This window comes from Pan troglodytes, chromosome 9 (assembly GCF_028858775.2).
Source record: "Pan troglodytes isolate AG18354 chromosome 9, NHGRI_mPanTro3-v2.0_pri, whole genome shotgun sequence".
In the NCBI taxonomy this organism is placed as follows: Eukaryota; Metazoa; Chordata; class Mammalia; order Primates; family Hominidae; genus Pan; species Pan troglodytes.
In genome coordinates this window covers 131,363,215-131,384,658 of record NC_072407.2, presented here as the reverse complement: position 1 = coordinate 131,384,658, position 21,444 = coordinate 131,363,215, and the positions used below count along the sequence as shown (strand labels likewise).

The window sequence follows — 21,444 nt, the reverse complement described above, 5'->3', positions numbered from 1 at the left end:
CTCCCAAGTAGCTAGGATTACAGGCATGTACCACCACACCCGGCTAATTTTGTATTTTTAGTAGAGACAGGGTTTCTCTGTGTTGGTCAGGTTGGTCTCGAACTCCCAGCCTCAGGTGATCCGTCTGCCTGGGCCTCCCAAAGTGCTGGGATTACAGGCGTGAGCCACTGCTCCCAGCCCAAGACTTCTTTTTTATAGTTTTGACTTTTGAAGCATATACATTTCTTACCTCTTTAAAAAAGTAAGACCATTGGACGCCCCAAATGTGAAGCGGCTGAGAAGGGAGCTGCTCTGGCAGAAGGCGGTGGGAGAGGTGGAAGGGAGAGCCTAGCTACTCTGCCCTGTCCTCATCCCGGAGGCTCGGTTCCACTCCCACAGCTCTCAGCACTTGGACACCAATGGCCTGGCCCAATCCTTTGTTTTATAGATGGGGAAAAGGCGGCCCCCCCTAGTTTGGTTCACTCTCTGGGTCTCTCTTCCCATAGGACACATTCAGGAAGGGTTAGATACACTCCTCAGAAGACACAAAACACTCAATCCTTTTGAAAGATTTATTTTTAATTAAAAAATAAAAGTTATCTGAACATATCTGCATTGCAGTTTCAGGGATGGCACCTTAACCCATTTATGCCGAAGGTCACAAATGTTTTTTTATGAAAAATCAGATCTTGGTGATGACCTTGAGCAGTAGGATAGAAATAACTCCCACAAGCTTAGCGTTCCAATAATGGAACCCTAGGCATGAATGGGTAAATGAAGCAAAAAAAAAAAAAAACCAAAAAAAAAAACCAAAACTTATCAGTTCTTGGGTCTTATGACCATCTTATAATGGGTACAAAGGCACACGTGTCTTCAAACAAACTTGATTCAGAAACATTTCTAACAACGCAGAACTCCCCCCATGTTTTTGCCCACCCTCACCCCCCCAAAAATACAACCAAAAACATTAAATTCTTTTTTAAAACTACAGAAATAAGTGCTGAGTCAGCAAGGAACCTGGGCATGCTGCCCACATGCCGCCACGTCTCTCTGCTTTGATGACTGGCTGCCCAGAGGTCGGGAGGGAGAGAGCTAAGCACTTTCCACTGCATGCTAGGATATACGGCTTGCAACATAGACCCAGCCCTACAGCCGTCACCCCAGCTGGGGCAGGCAGCTCCTAGGCGCTCTCTCCCTTAATCAAGGGCATCCACAGCTAAAGCAGCTTTTCAGGAAGTGACAGGCCCAAGACAAGCAAGTCTTTGTCAAATGCTTGCGATGACAAGGCCAATGGTAACTGTGGGAGGGAGGGAGACGGGTAGATCTCTTCGCCCCCAGTTTACTGGGCTGCTAGAAGGTTTTCTCTCCCTACTCTCCCTGCCTTCTCTCTTTTCCTCTCCCCAGTCTCCCTCTTCCCTCAAAAGGGTTTTACTTTAGCTTAATGGTGGGGGTTCCGAAGAGGGTATTGGCAACTCCTGGGGCGGGTCTGGTGGCTCTGCCATCTCTAAGGGGACATCACGTGCTTTCGGTTCCTGTGCTTCACAGAGCTCCTCCTGCCCCTGAGAGGGCTCCAGCTGCTCCTGACCCTGGGCCTGGCTGTTCATCTTCTCTTCAGCTTCAATCTCTTCTGATGTGGGGATGGAGTTCTTCTTGGGGCGACCTTTGGGTTTTGTGGGTGCTTCCTGTCCACCTTTAAGAACCTACGTGAGTAAAAAATTGTTATTGAATCTAAGAAATAATTCCTTCCCTCCACCTTTCCACTCCCAGTATAACCTCACATTGCATCTAAACCATCTGTTCCAGCAGTGAAATTGCAGGATTTGGCAAAATATATTCTCAACCCATCACCTCTGGTCTACAAAGACACCTCCATTTTTTAAATGCTCAATGCACTTTTGGTCAACATTATATATTTTGGCATTTAATACAACAATCATAGGCAGCTTCAGAATTCAACTTCAACAATAAGGAAAGAAATGAAAATTAAAATGTTAATGCAATAACTATCAAGTTGACAAGCTAAAAAGACAACAGCAATATTTGTAGCAAGCAGGAAAAAAAGCACACTGTATGAAAGTGTGATTGTTACACACTTTTCAAGACAACCTGAGAGTTCAAGTCAAAAGCCTTAAAATGTGCATGGCTTTTTGACACAGAAATTCCTTAGGCTAAATTCTACAAAATTATCTAAGACTGAGACAAAGATTGATCTGCAAAAATATTCATCACAATATTGGTTATAACAGCAAAAGTTGGAGGGGGGTGATATCCTAAAAGTTTAGCCATGTAATTGGGTAGAATTATAGTAAATCCCAAGGACAGAATACTTGACAACCATTACAATTACTATATAGGAGAATGTTTAATAACACAGAAAATATTATTAATATAGTTTTGTAAAAAACAGATTCTTAGCATAATCCAGTTTGGAGGCTAGACAACCTATACACCACCTTGTTTGCAGGATCATGAATCATTTTTAATCTTTATGTTTTTTCTATATTTTCTAAACTTTCAACAATGATCAAACATAAGTATTTCTGTAATCAGAAAAAATATGTTATAAAACATGTAGTCTTGTAGCGTTCGAAGAAGTAGTACAGCAGAGTTTAAAAAGCATTTTGGCTTTGATAGTAGAAAAACTGGGTTAAATTCCAACTCTGCCACTTATCATCTTTGTCTTTGGGAAGTCCTTTAAAGGCCCTGAGTGTCCGTTTTCTAATCTGTAAAATGAGAATAATAATACCTTGTATTACAGGGTGACAGTGAGGGTGACCAACAGATAATGTGTATGAAAGGACCAAAACGGCACCTGAATGGTAGGTTTCCTTTGCCCAGAATATATATACCATCCGCCCTCCTTCTCCTGGCTAACTTCTCCTGGAAGCCTTCCTCATCCCCCAGGTCTAGGTTAAATGCCCTCTGCCATATGCCCTAGGAGCAGCCTCTACTGTCCTGGCGAGAGCACTTTTCAGAAACTATGGTCACTGCATGTTTACCTGCTGCCCCTCTCACTCAGCCCCTGCACATAGCAGGTGTTTGACAACTGTTACCAAATGAACTAGGCTTTCTCAACAAACCTTTCCCTAGAGTTGAGAAAAGATATAAAGCAAGCCAAACAACTGGACCCTAAATGGCCTTGGCTGACTTCAAAGGCCTGGCACCCTTATTATCCCAATTTGTGACCCACACAAGAGTCCCAGGAGGCAGACAGGGACAATTTTAAAAATATTTATATTTTACTTTGGAATGTAATAGACACTCCTTCCTCCACTGGCTTGGCATAGTTCTTGATTTTCTGGGCAGTTAGTGAGAAGGGCTTCCAGAGGACCTGGATTAGCACAGATGATTAGGGGTGGGAGATATTTTTGCTATTTATAAACCTAGCCTAATCTTGTCTTCTATATTTGTATATAAGCTCCTTGAAGACAAACCCTGCTTCTCTCCATTACTCCATGCTCCAAGAATCAAACTTCCAGCTAACTTCTATGCAGTCCCTAAATATTTACTGACTGTTCCTCTTTCCTTCAAGAGCAGCAGAGGACCTCCAGGTGCTGAATTTTAAGGATAAAACCATAACTTACTTTGTACACAGCTCTGAGATATAATTCATATGCCAAATCCATTTAAAGTGCACTATTCAGTGATTTTTAGGATAGTCACAGAATTGTACAACTATCACCACAATGCAATTTTCCAACACTTCTATCACCCCAAAAAGAAACCCCATAGCATTAGCGGTCAGTCCCTATTTTCCCCCAGCCCCTACCCGATCTGCCCACAGCCCTGGGCAACCACTAGTCTGCTTTCTGTCTCTACAGATGTGCTTATTTTTGGACATTTTATATAAACAGAATCATATAATATGTGCACTTTTGTGACTGGCTTCTTTCACTTAGCATAATGTTCTCAATGTCTATCCATGCCGTAGCATTTATCAGTAAATAATATTCCATTTTATGGATATACTATGTTTTGTTCATTCACTCATCAGTTGATGGACACGTGGGTTGCTTACTACTGTGAATGAAGCTGCTTTGAACATGGGAAAGAAGTGAAATTGAATTGCTGGATCATTTGGCAACTCTATGTTTCACATTTTGAGGACTGTTTTCCAAAGCACTATTTTACGTTCCAGCCAGCTGCATATGAGGGTTCCAATTCTCCACATCCTCACCAACACTTGTTGATGGCTGTTTGACCACAGCCATCCTAGAGGGTGGGAAGTGGTATCTCATTGTGGTTCTGCTTTGCATTTATTTCCCTGATGACTAATGAAGTTTAGCATCTTTTCATAGTGCTTATTGGCTAGCTGTATATCTTCATTGGAGAAATTGTCTATTCAAATCTTTTGCCCATTTCTAAATTTGGTTGTCTTTTTATTATTGAGTTGTAAGTGTTCTTTAAATATTCTGGATACATGTCCCTTATCAGATGTAAGCTTCTCTGATTCTGTGGGCTGTCTTCTCATTTTTCTAATGATGTCCTTCACAGCACAAAATTTTTAAATTTTGAGGAAGCCCAATTTATGTTTTCTTCTGTTGCTTGTGCTTTTGCTGTCATATCTAAGAAGGTTTTGTCTAATCCAAGGTCATGAATACTTACTCATATTCTAAGTTTTATAGTTTTCACTCCCACCATTTAGATGATGATTCATTTTGAGTTAATTTTTGAGTATGAAGTAAGAAAACCAAGAAGTTCTCAGTAAACACCTCCTTTTAGCTAAAAATCTGCTCAACCACTGTCCTTTCTGCATCAACAGCTAACACACAGATATTAAGGGGACCTTTAACGAGGTAGAGATGCTGACAGAAACCAACCCTGGGGAGAAGACGTTCCCTGTATTTCTTTTCAAGTAAGTCATTATCTGATTTTGATTTCAGTCTGAGTGCAGGCTTTTGAAAGCACCCAATTGTGCCAAGATGGAATTTACATGTTGAAAGCAGATCCACTCAGTATGAAAGAGGTTATACAAAAGTAAGTTGCCCCATGTAGTAATCAAACTAGAAAAGGGCAGGTCTATGGAAGCCACCTAATTGGCAAAAGAAAGTCCAGCCCAGCAATTAGAGAACACCACCCACACGGTTTGGACGGACCCCACCTGGCTGTTTTCCTACTGCATGAAAAAAAAAATCCCCAAAACAATTAGACCATTTTCTAAATGGAATAAAACATTCCAGCACAAGCAATAATTAGGAGATAACTACCCTCTTGGCTGCTTTCTGCACTCAACCTCTGGCCCCTTGCCTTCCAGCACACCTGAGACATGCGATTATCTCAGAACCACTCTCCATCAGGAGCTGCCCATTCACATGCACCCTGTGGCCCTCTTCCTAGGAGCCCTCTCCCCATTTATTCTTAGAGCCAGTTTAGTCCCGGTGGTCCAGAGAAGCCAGAGAGCTCCCTGTCTAAGAGGTCACATGCCTCCTTCTGCCTCTCGGAAGAACACCTAGCACACCATCCACTTTTATTAGCCGTGCCTGGTGACAGCCCTCCTCCAAACTCTGCAACGAGGTATTCAGACGTTCTGTTGCTGAGGGTGTTAAGACCGGATCTTTTGCTTCCCTCCAAGCAGCCTGGGTAGGGGGCAGGGAATGTCAGTGCAGGAAGGAACTCTCTCCTTCCCTCTACTTTTCAGATAGGAAACTGAGCTGACAGAGTTTGTCAGTATCAAAGAGCAAGCCAAGGGCAGAGCTGGGATTTGAACACAAACCTCCTGACCATTTGAGTCTAACAGTCTTAGCAGTATTGCATTCAGCATAATGCGCGAGGGATATGTAAAATGGGCCACTGTTCTACGTCTGGTTATTTATTTGCAATTACCCAACCTCCCAGCAGACTCCAGGCAGTAGACTTATTAGTGGGGGTGATCTTTGTTCCTTTTTCTCTGTCTCTCTCTGCAGCTTTATAGGGCAGCGAGGGCCACATAACTGATGACTGTTTCCATGAAGCTGAGAAACAAGTTTGGATTCCCCAGCATGAATCTCCTCCCAGACACTGCTGCTCCCATTAGCTGACTTTCTCAGCCTGAAGATGTGATGTTCCACTGGACCTCAGGCAAGGCCCCAAATGCCAAGGCGCTGACTTGGAGATGACTGGGGAGCAGGGACTGAGAAAGGACAAATGCTCAGGGCTGTGCGGAGTCCCTGAAACTCATAGAATTCACTTTTGGCTTATGTATCCTGGCCTCCAAATATTTGGATTCTCTGAAGACATGGATTTTGTGGCTAGGTAATAAAAATACTAATAATGATAATAATAACGGCAATAACATCTCTTGGCTGTATCCTATATGGCAGGTCCTATTTACGTGTTTTACAGAGATTAGCTCAGTTAATAACACAACCCTACAAGGTACGTGTTAGGCCTTTTACTGGAGAGGAAACAGGCACACAGAGGTTAAGTAACCTGCCCAAGATTACACAGAGAGCTACTGGTAACAATTCATGGAGTTGTTAACTATTTGGGGACTTTTCATGAGAAAGATAATGACCATGAATAGTGTGGGGCCCACGCAATTCTGTGACTAGGAGAGAAAGGAGGTATCTGTTTGGATCCTCTCATGGAACAGAATTGCATTTTAGAGCTCAAAGAGACCACCAAATAATGAGGCTCTTTCAGCCTGTTGCAAAACACTGTGGGTCCTGCGGGAACTAAAGCCAACAGACATGGAATAGAGGGTGCGCATCCCATCTTAAATGTGCAAGATTAAATTTACCCAACCCGCTATAGGTTACCAATGCTGACGGGTCAGAACTCGTCAGAGATGCTATCTTGGTTCTGGCAAAGTTACCCTTGGCAGCCATGTGAATAAGTCTGAGAATCAACTGCTAATCTTTTTCCAGTTCCAATTAGGTTACTAGCCCTGAGACATCTTTATTACTCAATTATCTTTTTCTTTTCCTCCCTGGTACCTAAACAGATAGCCTTGAAAGAGTTTTACTGGGAAACTAGATGAAGCAATCAGGATCACAACACAGCCTTGCTATTCCACTCCGCGCTGATCCTATAAATCTCCCTGCTGCTGCCCTGACCGCTCCGTGAAATAATAATACCAGTTTGCAGGTGTGTCTTCTGCACTTGACTGAGTACCTTTTTATAATTTTATTTTCTGGTGGACAGGCTCATGTCTTATCTTTGCATCTCCATGGCCTGATGAATGTTAAATGCTCAATGAATGATCTCAAAAGTGAACTGACAGCTTGGGCCTCTTGGCTCCTAAAGGGACCTGAAGGTGACTGGCTTGCAGAATGTTCTGAGGTTAGATCTGCTAAGTTACTCTTCCATTTTGGTTTACATGGCATCGATACCCATCAATAACTGGCCCACAACCATGCCAGCAACGCTGTTGCTGGTGAAAAACAAGTGACGTCAGAGACGAAGGCACACGCACTGTCCCACGGGCACTGGGCGGTGCTGGCAGAGGAGGCTGCCTGTCAATTCCTTAACCATCTGACTCACGAAAAGATTGCTGATAACCAATTTAAACAATGCCTCTGCTACTTAGGAGGCATTGATTTCAATGCTGATGACTGACGAGGAAGAAGGTGGGTGGTGGATCTTGCACAGAAAGCAGTGAAGGGACTTGCCCAAAATCAGCCAGGGAAGGGCAAGCATGGGAACACGGCCTGGTGCTTCTCACTCTCAAGTCTAGTTCTTTAGAGACCAATCCCCCAAAACGTGTCCATGTGTGCTTGGCACTGTAGAGTTTTTGGAAGACTATCTATTTAACCGAATCCATTCTTCCTTCAATTCCTTGGTTTTTTATTTTATTTTTATTATTTATTTATTTATTTTATTTTTATTTTTTGAGATGGAGTCTTGCTCCGTGGCCCAGACTGGAGAGCAATGGTGTGATCTTGGCTCACTGCAACCTCTGCCTTCTGGATTCAAGTGATTCTCTGGCCTCAGCCTCCCAAGTCGCTGGGATTACAGGCACCCAACACCACACCCAGCTAATTAATTTTATATTTTTAGTAGAGGCGGGACTTCACCATGTTTGCCAGGCTGGTTTCAAACTCCTGACCTCATGTGATCCACCCACCTCGGCCTCCCAAACTGATGGGATTACAGGCGTGAGCCACCGTGCCCGGCCACTTCCTTCAATTTCAACTTCTCCCGACCACCTTCTCCATTACCTCTCTTCTGAACTCCGATGGGCTTATAAATCCGTAACAACCAGCACTTAATTATAACATGCTCGGCAGCTACCTCCTGGGCCTTGTTTCTCTGACTACATCATAAATTCCATGAAGGCAAGGGTGATATTTTATTTCATTACTTCTTATAGTGCCTAGGACAAGGAATGGCTCACAAGAGACACACAATATATATTTGCTGACTCATGCCATATCCATGTGTTTGAACACATAACTGGCATCTCTGTCTTAATTCGTGGGCACTTCATGAGCCAAGTCGCCTCCATTTGAAAACCCTTTCATTTCAGGGTCAGATCCCCCCAGAGGAAATTACAAGATTTGCCCAGAAATTTCTTTTTTGGGAATATAATAATTGCTGCTTGTTGACTTTTTCCCTAATTTTTCCCATTGATGTTCATCTGCAATTTACTTATTTTGGTTTTTTTTTCTCCTCATTGTTAGCAGAAAATAGCAAGGAATAGCAAGAACTAAAAGCTTAAGAAAAAACAATATTGGACAAAACCACAACATTGAGAAAACATCTATCCACTGACTTTTTTTTTTCCTGAAAACTGGGGTTGGCAGAACCCCGTAGTTATTTGATTATTGTGAAAAACATCATATTTTAGCCCGGAAACACCAAGAAATAGGGCCTGTGACCAGACAGGTTAGCAAATTAGAATGTCATCATGAAGGCATGGCATGGACGAGAGGAGAAAGAGCCACTAAGGTTTGGTGAGGGGGTAAGAAGCCTATGGCAGGTGACATGGTGGCACCTGGGCTCCAGAGAACAGCAGGGCTTCTTCCCTTATCGCCACCCCTCCTCGTTTTCTTTTGCTCTGGGCTTTGACCTTGTCTCAGTGGTTTACAAAGCTGAGAAAGGAAACACTCAACTACTCTGGAAAATTTTGATTTAATAGTGCCTTTTTTAGTGAAAAGAATAAATGATAATGAAATTGAGTTCCTCACAATGTAGGGATGTATCTATTCTAATACTTAAAAATCAAAGATGGAACTATTCATTAGCTAGGCACTAGAGCAGGATGATGGAAACTGTGGTCATCATACCAGGCACTTCAGAATAACCAGGGCTCTTGTTAACACGCACATTCCCAGCCTTGGCCCAGACCTCTGGGACCAGAATCCTGGGAGGGGGCCTAGAGTTCTGCATTTAACCTGCTACCCAGGGGACCCTAATGCCCACCAAAGTTTGAGGATCACTGCGTTAGAGGACGCACAGCCAAAAGAACAGATGCATCCTCTACGTCATTATAAACAAAGAGTACTGACTTCTATTTTTAGCTCTTGGTAGGAGGAAGAAGGAAGTTGTTTGAAAAGGCTAGCAGGTAGGGTTAAAACTAGCAAGTTAGGAGAAATACCTAATGGAGATGACGGGTTGATGGGTGCAGCAAACCACCATGGCAAATGTATACCTACGTAACAAAACTGCATGTTCTGCACATGTACCCTAGAACTTAAGTATAATAATAAAACTAGCAAGTTAAAAGCCTGTAAGCTGTTTTTCCTTTGATTTCTAAGGAAACAGAAAAAGAATATCCCTCTGTTTAGGAACTCCAGGTCAAGAGGAATAGCTCAACCTACAGATCCAACAGCTTCCCCGCAAGCCAGCAGCATAGAAGGCCTTCCAATCTCTGCAGCCCAGACTGCCAAATGGTCCGGCCTCCCTCCCAACAGCCCTGGAGTAAAAGTCCTTCCCATCAGGAAGGGATCATGGTTAGTCACTCCTTTCTTACCATTTTCTTCCATTTCATCCTGCGATTCTGATACCAGGTCTTCACCTGCAGCTGAGTGAGTCCCAGAGACTGAGCCAAGTCCAACCTAGAAGGCACAAGATACAAAGGAAAGGTGAGCAGAATGAGAGGCAGCAGGAGAGATGGGATCCTGCTGACAGGCTCCAGACAGGCTCCAGCACTGGCTACCAAGGCTCGGACCTCCCCCATTAAACGAGGTCTTCCCCAAAGCGCTTTTCTTTCCTTCCAAGAATCCAACAGAGGAAACTCTGGGAAGCTGAGAAACTGAGAAACAGATGCCCATGCCTGAGGACACCTGGGCCAGTCCCCATCCTGAAACATTCATAGTCTGCAAGGGACCTGAGAAGGATGCCTGGGGCTTCTCATCACACAGTCCTTTTCCTGGCTTGACAAGAGCATTCACTCTGACCCTCTGGCCCATCGTCCAGACTGGAAACAAAAGGCAAAGCCAGATGTTGCTGATGGGAATCCACTCATCATTCCAGACCCAGCCCCGGTCCCACCTCCGGCAGGTGATTCTCCTGGCTCCCACAGCTCGTCTCCTCTGCACCCTCCCACAGGCCAGCAGTCACCCAGATGGTCCCACGTTTCCTGCTGTTCTCTGATCACTCCGACTGTGTTATTTCTGCCTCCCTAACTCAGTAGCCAGGGCAGCGTATACCTTCCACTTCTTTTCTACCCATGAAAGTGCCCATCACACTGCTAAATCCAGAACCGGTGCTCAAAAAATACTTCTTAATGGATTGATTCAATCGCTGTAGCTGTCCTAAATTGTTATAACAATTAAAATGTTATAAATAAATAAATATTATAAAGATTCCAAAAGAAACCTTAAATCCACAGCCCTTCCTGTTTTCCATTCTACTGCTAATCATGGTGCTGTACTTCTCTGTAGTCTTCCGAAAAGTCCTAAAAGTCAAAGCCATTTCTGGGGCTAAATCTAACACACCCACCATTTCCTGAGCACCACGGCATCCCAGGCTACATGCTAAGCCCCTGACATGCTGTCTTATCTATCCCATTCACAACACAGTGAAGTAGTATAATTATTCCCATTTTACAGATAAGTGAGTTGAGGCTTGGAGAGATTAGACTCTCTCAGCAACTGTGGCCAAATCCTGTCTGCTACCTGGCTGTGTAAATAAAGTTTTGTTGTAACAGGCCAGGCACAGTGGCTCATGCCTGTAATCCCAGCACTTTGGGAGGCCGAGGCGGGTGGATCACCTGAGGTCAGAAGTTGGAGACCAGCCTGGCCAACATGGTGAGACCCCATCTCTACTAAAAATACAAAAATTAACTGGGTGTGGTGGCAGGTACCTGTAATCCCAGCTACTAAGGAGGCTGAGGCAAGAGAAGTGCTTGAACCTGGGAGGCGGAGGTTGCAGTGAGCCGAGGTGGTGCCACTGCACTGCAGCCTAGGCAATGGAGTGAGACGTTGTCAAAATAAATAAATAAATAAATAAATAAAAATAAATTACTTCTGTGCTACAATATCAGAATTGGGTAGTTGTCACAGACCATATGGCCCACAAAATGTAAAGTATTTACTGTCTGGCTCTGCCCAGAAAACCTTTACCGACCTCTGGCAGATGATCGTAGAGTTAAGAAGTGGGGCGGGATTCAAACCCACGATGTCTGACCTGTACACCAGCTCCTGCACTGGGGCTCACACCCACTCACAATATATCTGCACAAGTTGAACCTGTCAAAGGGGATCGCAGGGATGCTTCATCCCAGGAAGCAGCAAACAACCGGGTGGGACAAGTAGAATGAGAAAAGGAAGTCTGCAGTCAGACTTCCAACATCAGTCCTTGAGACAACAACCATTGACCTAATAGGATAAGAACCCCAGGTCTACCTCAGCACCAACTGGAGAGCCACCTCCTTAAGCCAACATAAGCTGCCTCACTGCCACGCCAGCCCTGCTCAGCAAAGCAGTGTGGACTTCGAATGCAGCAACTTGGGACAATCACCCCTGACAGAGCTTGGGCAGCGACCCCCACTTTTTGAAAGGCCCTAGGTTTCTGAGAATTGCCGTCTGTGGATCTCGGGCCCACAGTCAGTCTCACTTGCCTGCTCCATGGGGAGTCTCAGGTGTGGGTTTTCAGCTGCAGCTCTCCACCTGGGGAGATCTAACTATCAGGGAGGCCCACAGGGACCGGCCCTGACGGTCTCAGGTGCAGCTGCCCAGTTGCCCTGCTCTGACCAGGCTGCATAATTTAAAGCCCCAATAATACACAGAGTCTTCCTTCAGGGGACCCTGGAAGTGGTCTTAAATCAGTACTCACATCCATCTGGTCATCCCTGTAGAAGAGCTACTAGAAGCTGGCAGTTTTATTGAAAGTGATTAACAGGCTAAAGCCAATAAATTCCCAGTGCCAACAGCACTTGGCTCTTCCCACAAATGAAGCACTGCTTCCCAAGCAGTCACTCATTGAGAACCAAGAACCCAGGGGGCCATCCCACAGACTTCTGTTCTCCCAGGCCTCCCTGGAGACGGGTCCTCCATGGTTCTGGCTGGCGGTGCCTTCCCGAGCCCAGTTCACCTGAGGCCATCAGGTGCATTAGTCAATGGAAGGCTCAGTTCACAGCTCTGCAACTGCATTAGCAAACAGTGTTAGCTCACTTGGGAAAAATGCAGCCCTGACTCACTCTGGCTACAGAAACATGCTTCACTGTCATCAGCTTTCTCTCATTACCTGCCACCGTTACAAATTCTCACTTCCCTGCATATTCGCTTAAATGGGGTCACCTAGGAAACTGGAGAAACAAACACAGAGGAGGAGGGTGAGAGCTGTGGGAGGAGGGAGTGCTCATGGCCCTGGTCACGTAGGGAGGCGAGGAACATCTGAGAGGGCGGGTGAAGATGGCAGCTTCCATGCCAGCCAATGGTGTCCTCCCAGATAAGTGAATCAATCCTGTGTAGGTGACCTGAGAGATGCCTGGGCAGGTATCAGGGAGCCCCAGGAGGTTTAAGAAGAACTAATATTTCTGAAAAAAAAAATTCTCTGACTTCTGAAAAATCAGCCTAATATGTTAGTCATGCACGCTGAAGCCCGTCTGACATACCACCGTGCTACCATAGACAAAGGTGCCCACTCCACTGGGTGCACAAGTTCATGAGGCTCTCAATTATATGCTAGGGAAGTGGAAACAGCCATGTCATACCTGGAGAGCCCATCTACTAACCTCCGGTTCACAGACCTGTCTCCATCATCTGCCCAAAGACACTCCAAATGCACAGGTCTAGAACAGAACTCAACCTTTCCCCACCTAAGTCTACTCTGTCCTCTGTCTTCCAACTTCAGTTCATGGCGTCCCTATCCACCTGCTGGCCCAGTCCAGAAACCACAGAATTCTCAACTCCCTTCTTGCTTCCTTCCGCAATGTTGATTCTGCCAATTCTCTCTTCAAGATTGTCCTCTTCTCACACATGGACACAGGGAGGGGAACCTCACACACCAGGGCCTGTTTGGGGGTGGGGAGGATAGGGGAGGGATGGCATTAGGAGAAATACCTAATGTAGATGATGGGTTGATGGGTGCAGTAAACCACCATGGCACGTATATACCTATGTAACAAACCTGCACGTTCTGCACATGTATCCCAGAACTTGAAGTATAATAATAAAAAAAAAAATTGTCCTCCTCTCTATTCCTGCCTCTCTGTTCCCACTGCCACCCTTTAATTCAAGTCTTCCTGATGATCACTGGATTCTCTCCTAACTCATCCCTGCTCTGTCTCTGGCCTCTCTCATCCATCATTTATGGTGCCACCAGAGAGACAGTTCTAAAATGTAAGTCTAATCATGTCACCTCCAGCTCATAAAGGCAGTGCCAACTGCTTAAACAACCAAGTTCACATTTCAACCAGGCATACGAGGTCCACCATTTGCCTGTTCACACCTTAAGCTGGAGATGTCCTGGCTCACACCTTAAGCTGGAGATGTCCTGGCTACTTGCAGTTTCCTCCACATACCCGGCGAGACACGCTTCTTTGCCTTGTGTGTGCCAACCCCTCAGTGCGGGACTTCCTGTCCCTCCCGGAATCAAAGCTCTTCTTAAATGTTACCTTCTCTGAGAAGCCTCCCCTAACCCCGTCTCCCACGCTCAGCAATATCCTGTGTTCCTACTGCACTCAGCAACGCACAGGCACCAGTGCCTGGCTTGCTGCGTCTTTGTTCCTGTAGTCGTTCCTTCCCCATGATCCCTTTCTGTCACAACAGGACTCTCTCGACTGCTTTCTGGACCCGTAATCCCTGCCACAGTGCCCCAGTGGCACCCAGAAGGCCCTTACCAAACAGCTGACGGTGCCTCGTTAACAGAATCAGAAGCTAAATTCCCTTTTAGTCGGTGATATGCAGACTCCTCTGTCACTTAAATTTGTATCAAAGAGCTACTACACAGCTTAAGAGATTCATTTGAGGTTCCTTCCTTTACTTTTTGATAGGACTGGTGTCCAACCTGGTATGTCCAAGGCAGTAGGCAAAAGAAGAGGAGGAAGGACCTGAGAAATCTCCTCAATAAATAGGATCACACATTATTAGCTCAGCCATCTCCAGAGTCAGTCTGAAAGAACAAGATGAGACACTGAGATACACACTTTTTTTGAGACTGAGTCTCGCTCTGTTGCCCAGGCTGGAGTGTAGTGGCATGATTTTGGCTCACTGCAACCTCCACCTCCTGGGTTCAAGCAATTCTCTGTCTCAGCCTCCCAAGTAGCTGGGATTACAAGTACCTGCCACTACACCCAGCTAATTTTTGTATTTTTAGTAGAGACGGGGTTTCACTATCTTGGCCAGGCTGGTCCTGAACTCCTGACCTCGTGATCCGCCTGCCTCGGCCTCCCAAAGTGCTGGGATTACAGGCGTGAGCCAACACACCCGGCTATTTTTTTTTTTTTTTTTTTAAGGAGACAGGGTCTCGCCTAGAGTGCAGCGATGCAATCTGATGCAATCATACCTCACTGCAGTCTCAAAGTCCTGGGTTCAAGTGATCCTCCCATCTTAGCCTCTTGAGTGGCTGGGACTACAGGTGCATGCCATCACACCTGGCTCATATTTTAATTTTTGTAGAGACGGGGTCTCACAACGTTGCCCACGCTGGTCTCAAACTCCTAGCCTCAAATGATCCTACTGCCTCAGCCTCCCAAACTGCTGAGATTACAGGTGTGGGCCACAATACCCGGCCCAGACACACACTCTGGCATATGTTTCAGTTAAAATAGTAAATTAAAGAAAAGGAGGTGAGGCATTGAGGCCTCCAAGAAAGCAAGGGTCACAGCCTCCCCAACATGGATCTCAGAGGGGTTCAAAGAAGGGGCTCTCAGCCAGGTCCTCCTGGGTCTCAGTCAAATGGTTCTGACTTGACATCCAGCAAATTCACCAACATGTCTGACCTCCTCAACTGGATCACTCCAGTCCTTCCCAAGCAATAGCCAGGCCAGCAAACTGAGTCAGTGGGGAATCAGCTGGAGGCTGTGGAGAAGATTGAGAAGATCATGAATCCCAATTCCGAATCTAGTCCTGCTGCCTCCAATCCTAAGAGTGAGTGGCTTAAAAACCAAGCCTGTTTCCCAGCTGACCGCCTGAGCAACCATTTGCTAAACTGGACCTTGTTTATGATACTGAAATAGTTAAGTTCAAATATGGAGATAGAGTGGTGAGTTAAGTTTAGCCGCAGGCAGGCTCCAGGGACCGTGTGGTGGATTCATGTGGGCTGGGTTCCCTTAACCAAGGCTGAGATGATTTGAGCCAAGGAGTGGACTCTGCCATAGTGTCCTGCCTCACTGTACCAGTGCTGTGGCTCCACGGCCCACAATGGGAGCAAGTCTCCCGTTCCCAGGGGCCTTCACTGCGGAGAGTCCCTTCCCCGCGTCCTCACCTGTCTGGGGTTGACAAATACTTCTGCTTCTGGAATTTCTTCTCCAGGCCCATGAGCTGCAGCTCGGTGAAGATGGTGCGACTCCGGCGGGGCTTCTTCTGTCGGGGCGTGGGCTGTTCCGTCTCTGACTCGCTGCTGGCTAGGGCCTCGCCCCCTGGGGCCTCAGCAGAGACCGCCTCGGTGACCTGGTGGCAGGACAGTGCCTGGGCGATTCCCGGGGTGGCGGGGACCAGGTGGGAGATGACAGTGGGCTGGCGGGTGATCACCGAGAGGAGCGGATATGCCCGCAGGGAAGGGGAGCCTGGAAAACAAGCAGGGAGGCAGGTCACCACAGGGAACGGTGTGGGGAAGCAGGCCAGGACCTGCGGAGGGCCGCTGGCTGAGGTCTGTCTGACAGGGAGGGCCCTGCTCTTAAGGAGGTACAGATGGAGGAAGGGGAAGGAGAAGTAACTCAAGACCTACAGCTGCGGGGCAGGCACAGAGGTCTGCTCTGCTCGGTGTGGGAGGATGAAGCCCACGGCCCAGAAGAGGGTCCTGCAAGTCCTCTGGTTTCAAGCAGATCTTTCCCCTCTCTCCCTTCGGAATCCCTAAACTCTCGGTCCATGGGACCAGGCAGATGAAAAGAAGTAGTCAGGAAAAGCTAGAGACACATATTTCAGAAACCCGAAATAGATTTGTAATATGCAAACTTCCTGAGAACCACCTGTGGTCTTTATAAAAAGACATGCTTGTAGCTATGAATTCTTCCTGAGAAGTCTGTGTACCTAGAATCATAGCATTTTTCAGAGCTTGACAGGATGCTTTCGGATTATTTAATTCAACTTTCTCATCTCAGAGGGAGTAAATTGCCCCAGGAAGGTTAAGTGAGTTGCCTAAGATAACGTAACTAGGAAGAAGCAGATGGAGGAGTCAAACCAAGTTCTTCTGACTTGAAGTCCCATGCTATCAGCACCTCATGAATCACATGGATACATCATTCAGAAGAGGGAGGCAAACAGATTTTAAATCACATGAAAGCTCAGATCGGTATGACTGGCGCCTCCAGCACTATGTTAAGGAGGATTCTCAGGCTGGCCAGAGCTTGGCTGAGGAAAAGGTGCTGGGTTGATTAACAATGTCTGCTATGGGCATGTGGCCGGGGCAGGGTATGGTGGCATACATACCAGTTATATGCCACTCCTGCGTTAGGAATTTCAAGGCAAGAGTTCTTTTCTGTCCAACAATCTGTTAAATCTGTAAAGTTCAAGTAAAGAGCTTTTTCCTTTGATTATTCAACACAGAGCTTAAAATGTCTGGATCATTACCTATGTGAATCATTTTATCTCTCAGTTTCATCATCTATAAGGTGAGTAAGAAAGCTAGCTGATTCCAAAGAATCCTTCAAACTCTAATATACTGATGCCACGAAAGGACCTCTCATCCTCCCCATTTGATATCTGATGAAAATGGAGAAGACCCAGGGGCTGCCCTTTGGGACTCAGTCCAGCCCTGAAAAGTGACTTCAAGGCCACAGCCAGCATCTGAGCCAACCAACATTCACACTATCTCTGAGTTGAAACCGACTAACATCACAGAAGCATCCAGGTACTACCTGTGCTCCAGCTCTCTTCTCTGGGTTGGCATTTCTCTTCTTATTCCTTCCCATGCCTTTGTTTGGCCCCCAGTCACAGTTGTTAAAACAAATAGCTTCTCTTATTCTTTGAGTACACTTCTAGCTAGGCCCAGCAGAAACCACAAAGTGGTTAAATAACAATAAATCACCACTTGCTACAACTTCCATTAACTCTCCAGCCAACTCCAACACTTGATGTTTTGTGCTGTGGATTCTTTTTAAGAAAAAAAAACTCACCTGGGAATGATATTTTAGAGCAAGAAAATGAGGATATGTGGGCTTGTGGTTTGGATCTCACAGCACACATCCTGAAATGATACTTCTTGAAAAAGAAGTTGGAAGCTTCTTAAAAAGGCATAAGATGTTTCTCATCTTAAATCACCTTACTCCTTTAAGTCTGTCACTTCTTTCAAAAGAGACTATCTTTCTTTAGCAGGCTAATGTGTAATCTAGAAACTAAGAAGCTTATCATTATAGGAAATGACTAACAATCCACCTGTAAGGAAGGCTTTGTATCACCTTTCTCTTTTGTACGAGAGTTAAATATTTTTTTACCCAACATTGAATAATATTTTGAAAGTGTGGTAATATCTAGCATTGGCAAGCATACGGGGAAATAGGCATTCATATATTGTTGGTGGGAGTATAAAACAGTATAATCCTTGAGGACAAATTAAGCAGTATCTACCAAGTCACTGACAGGGAATTTCGCAATTTGAGGTCTATGCGTACAAAGATTTATATACAAGCATATTCACTGCAGCCTTGCTTATAATCGTGAGCGGGGGAAATAACCTATATATTAATATCTCTCAACAGGAAAATAATTAAATAAATTGTGGTACATCCATAGTATGAACTACAATGTAACCATTAAAAAGTACTATCTAGGCCAGGTGTGGTGGCTCAGCACTTTGGCAGGCTGAGGCTGGAGGACTGCTTGAAGCCAGCAGTTCAAGACCAGCCTGGGCAACAGAGTGAGACCGTGTCTCTGTTTTTTTTTTTTTTTTTTTACTTACTTTTTTTTTTTTTTTAAAGTAGAGACAGGGTCTCTGTTGCCCAGGCTGGTTTTGAACTCTTGGCCTCAAGCAATCCTCCAATTTCAGCCTCCCAAAATGTTGGGATTATAGGTGTGAGCCATAGGTGTGAGCCATCGTGCCCAGTCAGAGATTCTGTCTCTTAAAAAAAAAAACATACAAACTGATGAGAAAGAGAGATGAATAGATGGATAAACTATATATAAACTAATACGAGAAAATACCTAATATATTATTGAGAAAAATATGATGTAAAATCATTTGTATTATTCTTTAAAACTATGATTTTTTTGGTCTTCCTTTATAAATGCATTTTTAAAAGTCTAGAAGGCTAGTTATCAAACTGTTAACAGTGATAACCTCTGGGCTTGGAATAAAACAGGGTGAAAAGGAATCTACACATTTGCATCTAATCCTGCATTCAATCCAGCCATGAATATTTACTGAGCATCTACTATGGGCTACACTCCGCTCTGGAAGCTGGGGAGATAGCAACGAATACTATAAAGTCCTACCTTCATGGAGCTTACATCCATTTGGGGAGGCAGACAGCAAACAAATAAACAAGTAAATATGTAAATAGTGCCAGGTAGTGATAAACTATGATGAAAAATACAGCAAAGTGTGAAGATGGGGCAGGTGGGGCAGAGGGCAGGTATTGGGGATGAGGAGTCAGGGAAGGCCATGGTGGGAAGATGACCCTTCTGCAGGTAAGCACCCCCACGCAGAGGAGAGCCTGGAGAAAGCACGGGACAAGCACCCCAGCCCCAGAACCAGCACAGGCAAAGCCCTAAAGGCCAAATGAGCATGGGTTGAAAGACCAGCAGAAAGGCAGAGTAGGCAAGGGCAGAAGTCACAGGAGAGAAAACTGGGAAGAGATCTGTTGGAGCCCGATTACGCAGGGCCTTGTAGGTCAGGGCAAATCACTTGGATTTTATTCAAAATGTGATTTTTAAAAAAGCCATTGGCAAGATGTGAGCTGAGGGAGGACATGATCTGACTGATGTCTTAAATGATCCCTAAGGAGGTTGGACTGCAGGGGCCAGGGTGGGAGCAGAGAAACCAGTGAGGAGGCCAGGCCGTATTCTTCTAGACCAGAGGCAGCAGCTACAGCAGTGAGAGGGGGTGCATTTTATAGTTAAGGTTGAGAGGACTTGTTGAAGGACTGAATGTCAGGTATGAGAGAGAGAGTTGCCAGGAGAGGCCTGACGTTTTGGTCTTAGCAACTGGAGGAAGGATGGTGCCCTTTACCAAGATGGGAAAGACTGGGCAAAAAGCAGGATTAAGTGAGAAAACCATGATTTCTGTGTTAGGTAAGTTGCTATTAGACATCTTGCACATGTTGAGGAGTCAGTCAGATAGAGGTTGGGTTAGAGACACAACTCCTGGGAGTCTATGTGGCATATTGGACCACGGGATTGCATGAGATCACCAAGGGAGTGAGTGGAATAAAAAAATGAAGAAATACAAGGGCTGAACTCTGGGGCACGCCAACATCTCAGGTCACAGAGAGGAAGACGAGCCGGCCAAAGACACTGAGGAGGGGACAGAGAAGCAGTAGGAAAGCCCATGTCCCTCGGCATCCCCAAATCTAGATGATACTTCTGCATTGTTCACATTTTGCACAGGTGCGTATCTTTTTTTTTAAATTTTTTAAAAAGGAAAGTTACATTAAATGAGTTATAAGTTTCATTCCCATTCTAAAGTTTAATTTTATGTTCAGTTTGTCAAAAAGAATAATCTTTCATTGACCCTTGATCCCAAGGAGTGGTTAAAACTTCTTCTAATAGCTAGGCAAAGAAAATCAGTCTAGAAATCCCAGAAATTGAGTATAAAATGTGTTTAGTTTTATGACACTTCTAGTAAAACAAACATTGTGGGTGTTCTCCTGGGAAAGGGGGGCTCTTTAGCCCATTCAGAATCCAAAGGTCTAGAGAATTTTCTCGCTTTATGTCAATTTTCTCCCTTTATGTCAAAAGATGTTTGGGTTCTTGAATCACATTCATTCTTTTAAAAGAAACATCATTTAATGTGGAGAAATAATAGTCTTTTCAACAAATGAGGCTGGGTGTGGTGGCTCACACCTGTAATCCTAGCACTTTGGGAGGCCGAGGTGGGCAGATTACTTGAGGTCAGGAGTTCGAGACAAGCCTGGCCAATATGACGAAAGCCCGTCTTTACTAGAAATACAAAAATTAATTGGTGTGGTGGCACGCACCTGTAATCCCAGCTACTTGTGAGGCTGAGTCATAAGAATCCCTTGAACCCGGGAGGCGGAGGTTGCAGTGAGCTGAGATCATGCCACTGCACTCATAACACTCCATTTAAAAAAATAAATAATAAATAAAATAAAAAATTTTTAAAATAATTGCTTAAAAAAAATGGTGCTGGAGCAATTGGACATCCAGATGCAAAAAATAAAAATAAAAATAAAAAAAATAATAAGAGCCTTGACCTCATAAATTATTTTAAAAATTCACTCAAAATGGATCATAGACCTTCAGTAGAAACACAAACCTATAAAATTTTTAGAAAGAAACATTAGAGAAAAATCTCTGTGACATTGGGTTAGGTAGAGAATTCTTAGCCATGACACCAAAAGCATGATGCATAAAATAAAAAGGCAAAAAACTGGTCTTCATCAAAATTAACAATTTTTGCTCTGTAAAAGATACTGTTAAGAAAATGAAAAAAGCTGCAGACTGTGAGACCTGACAAATCTCACACCTGACAAATGATTTTTACCCGGAATATATAAAGAACTCTCAAAGTTTGACAATTAAAAAATAACCCTATAACAACGTGCCAAAGTTTTGAAAAGACACTTTACCAAAGAGGTTCTACATATGGCAAATTAGCACATGAAAAGATGCTAATGAAGGAAATGCAAATTAAAAACCACAGAGAGGTACTGTTACACAGCTGCTAGAACAGTTGACGTTTTTAATGAACTGACAATATCAAGTGCTGGTGAGGATGTGGAGCAACTGGAACTCTCCTTCATTGCTGGCGAGAATGCAAACT

General features: G+C 44.8%; 1 protein-coding gene and 1 long non-coding RNA gene across 2 annotated transcripts in view; one reads left to right on the top strand and one right to left on the bottom strand.

Annotated features, from left to right (window-relative positions):
* Window positions 1-537: 537 nt before the first annotated feature.
* BARX2 (BARX homeobox 2) overlaps window positions 538-21,444 on the bottom strand; it is a 76,668-nt gene continuing 55,761 nt past the window's right edge. Inside the window, exons 2-4 of the mRNA XM_522247.8 lie at window positions 15,772-16,072; window positions 9,872-9,956; window positions 538-1,679 (exon numbers count right to left, since the gene is read on the bottom strand). Coding sequence (XP_522247.2) covers window positions 1,413-1,679; window positions 9,872-9,956; window positions 15,772-16,072 — 653 coding nt within the window. The 3' untranslated portion in view covers window positions 538-1,412. The remainder of the gene's footprint in view (window positions 1,680-9,871; window positions 9,957-15,771; window positions 16,073-21,444) is intronic.
* LOC107967251 (uncharacterized) lies at window positions 1,600-7,044 on the top strand. Its single transcript, XR_008538181.2, has 5 exons — window positions 1,600-1,683; window positions 2,738-2,798; window positions 4,742-4,834; window positions 5,883-6,210; window positions 6,902-7,044. It is a non-coding gene; the product is annotated as an uncharacterized LOC107967251 (long non-coding RNA).